At 48.4% G+C, this 10,122-nt stretch overlaps 1 protein-coding gene across 2 annotated transcripts; it reads left to right on the forward strand.

Annotated features, from left to right (window-relative positions):
- Window positions 1–3,321: 3,321 nt before the first annotated feature.
- LOC139057507 (optomotor-blind protein-like) lies at window positions 3,322–6,862 on the forward strand. 2 transcript variants are annotated; one of them, XM_070535872.1, is made up of 5 exons: window positions 3,322–4,404; window positions 5,150–5,250; window positions 5,384–5,502; window positions 6,434–6,579; window positions 6,742–6,862. In XM_070535872.1, exons 1-5 carry the CDS (start codon window positions 3,848–3,850, stop codon window positions 6,785–6,787), a joined length of 969 nt encoding a protein of 322 aa, XP_070391973.1. In that variant the 5' UTR covers window positions 3,322–3,847; the 3' UTR covers window positions 6,788–6,862. The 2 variants fall into 2 exon arrangements, with proteins under 2 accessions (XP_070391973.1, XP_070391975.1); XM_070535874.1 differs by having other exon boundaries at window positions 3,329–4,404; window positions 6,689–6,862.
- The last annotated feature ends 3,260 nt before the right edge of the window (window positions 6,863–10,122 follow it).

Raw genomic sequence — 10,122 nt, forward strand, 5'->3', positions numbered from 1 at the left:
AATATGCTCACTGTCCGATCGCTTGGCGTAGAGAGTAAAACATAAAACATAAGAGCGTGTGCTCGCCTCACGGCCAACCTCAAGCAACCACGAAACATCTAAGCTGCTGGCGCTATCAAATATTTGTGATACACCGGCACCGTTCTCACGCATTTCAAGTCTAATAGGCTTGAAATTACTATATCTCTACGCTATCCTTCCTGCATGAAGCCGATGGTGCTGCTCAACACAGCGATCACGGCGGTTGGTGAACCAGTATGATACATATATAAGTTGTGCGCTCCGGCATTGCCTTTTTGGCCTATATAGAGCCATAATATATAAGAGGGATCGCATAAAAAGAATGCGGTGGCTATTTTTCAGGACAACATTTCCGTAATACGTGTGAGTGCGCCGTAGAGAACGGGACGAACACAACTGGAAAAAAAAGTTCAGTTATCATCCTCTTTCTCGAAAAAGCTAGAGAAAACGAGCTTCGCATAGTCACGCCACACAACGTTTCTTACTATAACCGCTGATATATATAACGATATATAACCGCTGACGCCGTATGTTTGGACCATGCGCTATATAGAACAAAGATATTTGCAATCCAGCACCTACCACGGCTTAGGACCCTCGCGCAGTTCGTAAACGGTCGCTTTGCTGGACAAGCTTAATTCAGACTGCAAGGTACGTATGTATACACAGTGCACATACCTGCATTCGGTATACCTTATCACCAACTGTTAAGTCACCTTCTTACCTCATCAGCGAATCACTCCTGCAACCAAGTGTGTTGGTCTGGATTTTACTCGCACTTTCACCTATGCAGTTCGTAAAAGTATTTGGCTGTTTAATGTAACTTCATATTTCAAACATTTGGTTGCATAAGAGGCTTTGGCAACACTGACAACCCAGTTTCATGAAGGCTGGGCAGGCTTCACTAAAGGCCACTAGTACCTCCTCGTTGCAGACTGTGCTCAACATTCTTCTTGGTTCGGCTGACTAAGAACCCATACATCTTTCCTCCGAAGTGGCTGGTACTGGCGATGCTTTGATGCAGAAAGAGGTTACTTTCGCACATGTCAACCTTAGGCCAGAAACCAATCTGGCACAGGTGGAAATAGTCTTGTCTTTCCCAGATGGTGGTTCAGCCCCGCGGGCAACATTATGTTGCGAAGAGAGTATGCCACGGGCCCCTTTTCTTTCTTTCTACGAATGTTGCGGGCTCCTCGATACGGGGGAAGCCTTTGTGCAGAAATAACAGCGACGGCGCTTCGGGCATGTGCTCTCGCGCGGCCTCCGCCGCACCTGAGACGTCGCTACGTGCACATGTCGCGTAGTGTTCCTGTATATGCTCCCTGTTAGTGTTCCTGTATATGCTCCCTGCGGGAGCATATGCAGGAACACTAATGTCGCGCCCTCTTCCCTCGCTCGGCTGCATCGGGCATCAAAAATCGATTAGTTGAGGACGAATTGATCTTGTATGCGGAGTGTTCACGCGACCATTTTTGGCCTCTTTGAATCAGTAAAGGCAAGGCGCAGAAGACCAGGACTCAGGAAGAAGAACACAAACGACAGGACCGGCGCCACTCACAACTAAGTTTATTTTCGCAACAAACCTGCCTTATGTTCGTTATTCACGCCGAGTCGCGCACAAAACTTTATAAGTAAAAAACAGCAATCTATCGACCACTCAGAAATCATACCTGGCACATAATATCGAATGAGCAAACAAGAACCACACGTGGATCAGCGCGGGAGTCTTTTTCCGAGCCAAAGGGGACAAAACCAGACATAAAAGGTACCGTCTACGCTTCACTACCAAACTATTCACAACATAACACACTTCAAACGCCTAAGGCCCAGTCAGTGATAAAACCCGCACGACTATGGGAATAATGACCAACGAATAACACGGAAAAAACATGAAAAAGGCGTCTAAGTTCAGCGTCTGCGTCAAAACTAAAATCTCTAATAGTCACTCACCTAAAAAATTGATAAAACATGTGACCGCGCGAAAAATGAACCACGTGACAAACAATTAAAGGGACAGAAGTGTTGAACGATAAAGGTCTAAAGAACAGCGTCTGCGTCAAAAAAAAAGTGCAACAAAAGCTTAAGAGCCACTAGAAAATCGTCAACAAAATAAAAAATAGGTAAATAAAAGGAAGACAGACGGTAAAACCAAATGAAATCACTCTAACATGAAGCCTAAATGAAACCTTCTAAAAAAGTCGTCTCCTTGTCACTAAGCATAATGGACGGCCTGCTGACGCATGCGTTTCCCTCTTTTTTGATTAAATAGGCTTCCACAATTTCCCGCTCGAACCTGTCTTTTCCAAACTTCCAAGCGCACATATTTGTGCCTACAATCAGCCTCGGAGATCAATTGTGTATTTCTGAATGTTCCATCCACTAATGTGACCTTATTGCAGCATTATCCTCTATTTCCAAGCTGCGGGTTAGGAGAGATCAAACACACGCGACAATCGTAACCGCGTGGGTACCATTCTGCTACGATAGGAGCTGTGCTGTTATACTTGGACAAGCGTTCAAACTGTTCGCTGCAGTTTACATTGCGTGACTACTTGGTTCGATGGATGAAGTTTCCACCCATGAATAAAATAGTTTTGGCTATTAATAGCAGCATATAAATGGCAGAAAATTAATGAATATATTTGTCAGGAGGGCTGAAACTTGGGCCTGTAAGGGGAATGGGAAAATATAGAATGCACTTTACATCTTCCAAAGAATAATACCAAATACAATGGTATGTGAGTGAGGGTTTGAAAGAAAAGCGCAAGCTTATACATATCGGAGGGGGGTGTGGCATCAAGTAAACACCTGCGAGAGATCGTTAAAGAAAAAAAATACATAGGAAGAATTTTGGCAAGAACAAAACTTAGTTCGTGTTTTCCCGTGACCTTAAAATTCAAATAAATAATAAAATACCATAATAAAAAGGATTGAAAGTGAAACAAAATGAAGCACATGGAGTTAAATCATGCGAAATTTCATGTCACTTTTGGTGAGTATAATCATTCGTTTGGTGCAAGGTGTTTGTTTACCTGCCAGCTTGCGCAATATCTTTGTTCTAATATGGTGCACTGCCCGCAGTGGCGTAGCCAGGAGGTGGCTACGGCACCGCAGCAATTACCGAAGTAATTAACGAAGAGAATTGCGCTAGTTGTTGTTTTTTTTTACTTTTCTTTCGATTCTATTTGAATTGGGTACTATGGCACGGGAAAGGCGAGAGCACAAAAAGACGGGAAACAGATACCAGGAGCCGCCACTTTGGCGTCTCCAGCCCACATGTTCGAACCCCCTTGGACTTGTGGCTTGGCGCATCACGTGCATTTTCGCTCGCGTTTGTGGCGCGAAAAGAGAAGTGCGAGGCCACGCACCGCTGCAAGAGAGCCAGTTCGCGAACCACGACGAAGACGCAGCCAGAAAACCAGCCACGATATTCTCGCAAATTTCCACTGGTGCATTATCACTTCCTACTAAAAAAAAATGACGAAGCCGAACGGATTTGTAGCCTGGTTTCCCGCCGCTCATTTGATAAGCGGTGGGGGGAGCATGTTCCTCCAGAATACCGAGCCAAGAAAAAAAAATCTTTGACGCAAGTTTCTCGGCCTCCTGCAGCTCGAGGGAGGAGAAGAAAATAGTAGAAGACAAGAACGAGAACGCGTCCACGTTGGAGCGAAAACGCCACACGTCGGCGTTCTGGAGTAGCACGCTTTCCCAGCACGCCATAAAGCGAGTCACTGCACAGCAAACGGCAGCTATACTCAACGGTCGCAGATCAACTTCAGTCGCGCTCGACACGACGCACTTCGCAAACGCCGCTTGTGCCTCGAGGATGGCGTCGTCGGGCCGTGCTACTGGCTCCGCTGGCGCTGGCCTCAACGCCGGTCTCTCCACGGACGACGATGACCGGATGAGCGCTTACAACGGCTACACCACGCTGCGGAGGGACGATTGCGAGCTGTCGACGAGCAGCAGCAGCGGCGGGGACGACGACTGCACCAGCAGCGGCGACAGCAGTAGCAGCGGTTCTAGCAGCGACAGCAGAAACAGCGACGCGGCGCAGGCCGGCGCGTCCCAGTCGGAGGACGTCGACATCGAAGATGTGCCGACTGCCTCCAGCGTCGCAGCCGTCGCCGCCTTCATGGCGAGCGAGCCACAGTTGGGAATTTGGATCCAGGGGAGAGTCGAACGACCGGCGGACTTTCCCAGTGACCACCCGGACGAAGTTCACGACTGGAGCGGTTGGCCGAAGTTTGCTCCCAGGAAGAACGCGGACCAACAGCGTGCGATCGCGCCGAGCCTGCCGGCCAAGGTTCCTCACGTCGCGCTCGTCAACCAGCACGAGTTCCTGCTGCCCAATATGGAACTGCTGATCCACACACAGGGCAGGTGAGTGTTTCTTCATCCTTTTTATTTTTTTATTTTGCCGGAGCATGCTGCTCGATCGGGACAGTTGTTGGCGCGGGCTTGCCTGGATCGTATGCGCGCGCCATTTACGTTCGATAGCACTGACATACAAGAGAGCAGCGCTTGAATGGAAAGCACGCTGTGCGCGTTCTTAATTTTTGGTGCACGCGCGGACGCTTTCCTTTGCGGAGGTTGCGTATAGTTGAAGCATCGTCGCGCTTCCCGAGATCTTTACTTTTGCGATTCCAACTGCGCGGGCACTCGATGCGTGTTTGCGCGATGGTGCGCGGCGCCGATCTCGTAACGGTTCCTTCAGAAACCGTTGCAATATCGCACTCCAGGAAAGCGTTTTGGCTTCCGTTGTTGACATGAGCGTTCCGAGCACGCGTTAGTGTTCCTGCCGAGAAGCTGCATGTATTCAAATGCCGCAGAGTGGTGCATATACTGGGCCAAATGAAAGGAACAGTATACTCGTCTAGCCAGCTATTTATCGTGCGGGCGATAATCACTTTCGTTTTGCGAATGTATCTCTGCTTTGAACCGTTTCAGCAGCCTTTATAGCTTTTTGAGTGCTCAAAAGTGCCCAAGAGTGCTCACATGGTCCACATATATCCACCGTGCCCACCACGTGTTTTAGCTGCTCGTTTTGAAACGTGCGTGTCTGAATATCTCCAACGCCTGTGTTTATCAAAAATGATCGTGCCGCGTCGTTCTATTTCGCATGCAGGCTCATGCAGCCATCACCTTCGTTCCGTTGTACCAACTTGGTGGACGACCTGCAGTACACGGCCTGGCTCACCTTCACTAATTCCGTTGGGGGCGAATGCGGTCAGTGTGCACGAGGCCCTACCGGTGTCGGCCCTATCCCGGCCTTCCAAAGGAGGCTTCTTTCTTTACGTTTCTGTCCTCGTTTGTGGTGAAGTGAATTTGAGCCCTAAATTGTATCCTTGTGCTGGTGCAGTTGGTCAGTACTCCCACCCGGATTCACCGCATCCAGGTTCTTCGTGGAACGGCCGGGTGCTGTCGTTTTCTCGGTTAAAGCTCTTCTCCTACGACGGCTTCACCTCGAAAGTGCCTCCGGTAAGACTTCGTTCGCCGGTTTCCCAGTTTAGACACGCCAGGTTGCCGTTCGCAAGTTGCACTAAACTTCACATGTTTCAACGTGCGCACACTTTGCACTAATACCGAGGACAGGACTGTCGTCAATTGCAGTGTACGCGCATCCAAGTATTGATCTAGCGATATTTGGGGAAGCCATCAACAAAACATGACGGCGCGGGTGGTACAAATTGTTACCGTGCTGTCATATCTCGTGTCTTGGTGCGTGCCTGCAATGGCTTCCCAGGCCGATTTCTTGTCAGCCCAGCGAGCAACGTGGTCTTAAAGATATACTCGTAGCCACCTGCTTTCTTCCTTGTCATTGTGGTTTCTTGTTAAAACAAAAGTAGCATAGATGACCATATACCCCGAATAGACCGCAACACAAATTTAGGTCATTTCGGCTGCCGTGACGCATGAGTCAACGGTCGCCGAGATTTGACGATTGGGTTGAACTGTGCAAGGAACTGTGTATGCCTGGCCAAAATTGAACCACTCTCACCTAAAGTTGTGACACCAGATGCCTTACTTTAAAGTTTGCCTTCATAGGATAGCTAGTGCAGGAGGTGCCATGCCAGTTCTGTATTCAACTGATTCGCGCAGTGCTTTGCACCATTCATGCTGCTGTGCACTGCGAATGTTATCAATTCCCTTCAATGCAGTTTAGCCTTGTGATAATGAAGTTGAATACATTCATTATAAACCGACAGTTCATTCAGAGCAAGTGGGCTGCCCAGTCGCACACTACAGCACTGGTGCTTCTCGCGAGCTCGATTTTGATTTTTGTGAGTATGTACAGTATCATATCAATGAAAAAATGATTAAGCAGGCATTCTATTGACTAGCCGATGATTTAAGGTATTCCCCTCTCCAAAGCTCAGCACCGGAAACTCTTCCATTATATGTCTTTCAGATCACTCTGAAGTGTAACAACAGTTACCGAATCCAAGTGAACGTTGGAATCGTGGACAACAGCGGACACATCTTGAGCAGGTCGGTCGTCCGCCGCTTTGTCGGTACCCACTTCATTGCCGTCACCCAGTTCAGCAAAAAAGTTAGGTGGGTGTTGTACGTATTTTGCGTGCCGGCTATTTACTTTCCTTTCCAAATCGGTACACTTAACATTTCACTGTCATCTTCTTTCTCTCTCTCTCTTTTCGTTCTACAGCTGAGGAAACCACGACCAGAGCTTTATCTTCATGTTTTTTTTTCTTTGCCCAGTCTCGCCCATCCAAGCAACAAGGGATTCAAGACTAAGGCATGCTAATTTGATATTATATACACTGCTTTCACGACTTTCATTGTTTCTGTTATAAAAGTAATAAAGACACATTTGCCGGTACGAAGAGGTCATTTTTTTCTTTGCTTAATGACATTTTACAGTACAAACAATGCACTGATGGTGGTTCTACTGAGTAATACGAAAATAGACTTGCCGCACACATGATGATGCCAGGCCAGTTGCCGCACTGAAAAGAAAAGATAAATTTGAAGCACTCTTCGCAGATAAATACGAGCATCCTATTTCCCTTTCACATTTCATGGAAAGCCCATTATGCATAGAATGTAACCTGAAGGTGCTGTTCCCACGAGAACTAAATTGGAATTCCCAGCATGCACATCATGATGGCCATCCAGCAGTCGTACAGTGACCGCGTCCTCTGGAAATACAAAGTGAGCATGCGATGGAATGGACCACAGTTTCATACATTTACTTGAGGGAACTGTGGCGCTAGTGTTTAAGGGATCTGCAAGCGGGGCAGTTCAGCCAGCATGGGAATGATGGGGACAGACAGACAGACAATGAACTTTATTTGATCCTGAGGAGCTTCAGTGGAGGCCCCTATCGGGGACCCGCGGAAGCCGCTGGCCGCGTCCAAGTCGGGGCAGGAACGCCGTGATGTTCCGCCCTTTCTCGGGCCCTCTGGATTGCCTCTAGTTGTGTCTGGAGCGATGGGCTCCGGAGTGCCTCTTCTCAGTCGGCTTCGCTGGAGAGAGGGCCGTTAGGTAACGCGGGGCATTGCCAGAGCATGTGCGCTAAGGAACAATAGATCTCATTACAGTCCGGACAGCTCGAATCGACGTCTCTGTAGATACGGCTGAGAAAGCCCAGCGAAGGGAATGAGCCCGTCTGGAGCATTCTAAGTAACACTGTCTGAGACCTGTCTAACTTCGGGTGAGGAAGAGGATAGGCCCTTCTGCTAAGCCGATAGTGAGATGTTATCTCGTGAAAAGTAAGGAGCGGATCGTTCTGCTGGATTTCATCCTGTCCCCATAAAGCCTCCATGCCGCCGCGGCGTGTTAGATCTCGCGCACGGTCATGGGCAAGCTCGTTGAGGTTAGGTATGTTATGATGAACGTCCGCACCCATATGGGCGGGAAACCAAGAGATGAAGTGAGTGCCAGGGTTTGTTCTCTTTTCCAGAATGGAGGCAGCCTCGTGGGCTAGGTTACCCGATTCGAAAGCTTTGATGGCCGCTCGTGAGTCGGTGAAAACGTTGGTGCGCGAGGGGTCGGTCATGGCCAGGGCTATGGCGAACTGTTCCGCAACACCACTTGAAGCAAACCTAACCGACGCCGCGGAGCGTAATTCCCCTTTGCCGTCAATGATTGCCAAAGCGAACGTGCTAGAGTTGCCGTACTGAGCCGCGTCGACAAAGACAGTCGAATCCTGATTCTCACTGGCCTTCTGTAAAATCGCCCGTGCTCGGGCTTTTCGTCTCCCTACATTGTATTGCGGGTGCATATTCTGAGGGAATGGGCTGACAACAAAGGTTGCCCGTGCCTCCCTGGATAAGGTGATTTTCCGTTCATTGAGTATTCTTGGAGCCATGCCGGCCTCGTCTAGGATGCGTCTCCCTGCCCTGGTTGACGAGAGCCTGACTACCTGAGCGGTGACCTGCGCTTCGATCACTTCATCAATGTCGTTGTGCATACCGAGTTTCTTTAACCTGTCCGAGCAAGTGCTTACTGGTAACCCCAGTACCTTTTTTATGCTCTTGCGCATGAGAATGTTCAGCTTATTCTTTTCGGTTTTGGTCCAGTTAAGGGCCGAGGCTACATAGGTGATGTGGCTCATTAGGAAAGCGTGATGGATCCTGAGGAGGTTGCCTTCACTTAGTCCCTTCTTTCGTCCGGATACTCTAGCAACTAGTCTTAGCATGCTCTCGGTTTTCGCCGTGATGCGCGTGAGCGTTTTGGCGTTACATCCACGCGCGTCAATCAGTAATCCTAGAATTCGGATATCTTCGACTTGAGGAATGGGCTGCCCGTTTCTCGCAAAGAGGGATATTGGAAGTTGGTTTAGGGGGGTGAGCCCCCGAACACCTTGCCTGGCCGGCCTGTAAAGTAACAATTCAGATTTGCTTGGGGATAGTTGGAGGCCTGTGTCTTCCAGGTAGGACTCCGTTGCGTCTAGGGCTGATTGTAGCGAGTGCTCTACCTCTGCAAGTGATCCTCTGGGGCACCAAATCGTGATGTCGTCTGCGTATAGCGAGTGGCTTATATTAGGAAGGGATTTGAGCCTTTCTGACAAGCCCTTCATGACTATGTTGAACAGTAAGGGGGAGATGACTGCTCCTTGGGGAGTGCCTCTGGCCCCTAGCGCGAACTCATCTGACTTGAGTTGTGCAATCCTGATGGTGGCTGTTCTGTTCATGAGGAATGATCTAACAAAAGCCTGAAACCTTGCTCCCAGACCTAGGCTGGCCGTGGCCTGCAGGACAAATCGATGAGATACAGTGTCAAAGGCCTTGGTCAGGTCAAGGGCTAAGATGCCCCTAACATCCCTAGTGCTGTTATCGAAAATTTGCTTCTTAAGGAGTAGCATTACATCCTGTGTGGAAAGGCCGGGCCTGAAGCCAACCATGTTGTGCGGGAACAGTTCGCTGCGTTCTATGTAATCCGATATCCTGGGAAATGCATGAATTTGCCTAAACTTCGTCTTTGTGACTTTGCAAAGTGATCATTTTGAGAAGGCACTGCATCGTATATATGACTACATGAACATTAGCATTGCTGGACGGCAAGATGCAAACGCAGGACCTCTAACACATAAGCCCAATGATAGCATTACTCCATGGACGCATGGACGAGCGGAACCACTGCAGTTAGTAGGATGATGTGTGCTTGCGGAGTTTTATTACTTCCTACATTAAAAAAAGTATAAAGTGCTTTGAAATTGAGGAGAATTTAGGCCCAGGTAAAACGAAAGAAACGAAGCCATAAGGATGTCTGAAGCCGCAAGCAAAAAGATCGGGCAAATGCATGCACTACCCATCATACCCATGGTGGAAATGAAGGATCGCAGTACCAGAGTTCCCTCTATAGTGATATGAAACTCTGTGGCTTGGACGAGAACTAACTCTAACTCGAGAAATGGCTGGGGATTGTTTGCATTTCCGAGATATCGAAAAGGAAGGCTTCTATGCATGAACGGTGAAAATTAAATGGTACAAGTCCTAGCCAATGAACGAATCGTGTTTGTGTAATGTGAGTACACAATGTCCTGCTTTCTTTTAGGGAAAAAAAAAGTGATTATTAATGGCGAATTCAAATTCAGGGAAACAGTGCATGTACAGAAAAAGTTTACAAATTGTGAGA

Source organism: Dermacentor albipictus, chromosome 3 (assembly GCF_038994185.2).
Source record: "Dermacentor albipictus isolate Rhodes 1998 colony chromosome 3, USDA_Dalb.pri_finalv2, whole genome shotgun sequence".
Lineage (NCBI taxonomy): Eukaryota > Metazoa > Arthropoda > Arachnida > Ixodida > Ixodidae > Dermacentor > Dermacentor albipictus.

Excerpts from the sequence above, each read along its gene's own strand:
- LOC139057507 (XM_070535872.1), top strand. The coding sequence starts at position 3,848 with ATGGCGTCGTCGGGCCGTGCTACTGGCTCCGCTGGCGCTGGCCTCAAC. Across the intron at positions 4,405-5,149 it reads CTGATCCACACACAGGGCAG|GCTCATGCAGCCATCACCTT; the intron begins GTGAGTGTTTCT and ends TTTCGCATGCAG. Across the intron at positions 5,251-5,383 it reads TTCCGTTGGGGGCGAATGCG|TTGGTCAGTACTCCCACCCG; the intron begins GTCAGTGTGCAC and ends GTGCTGGTGCAG.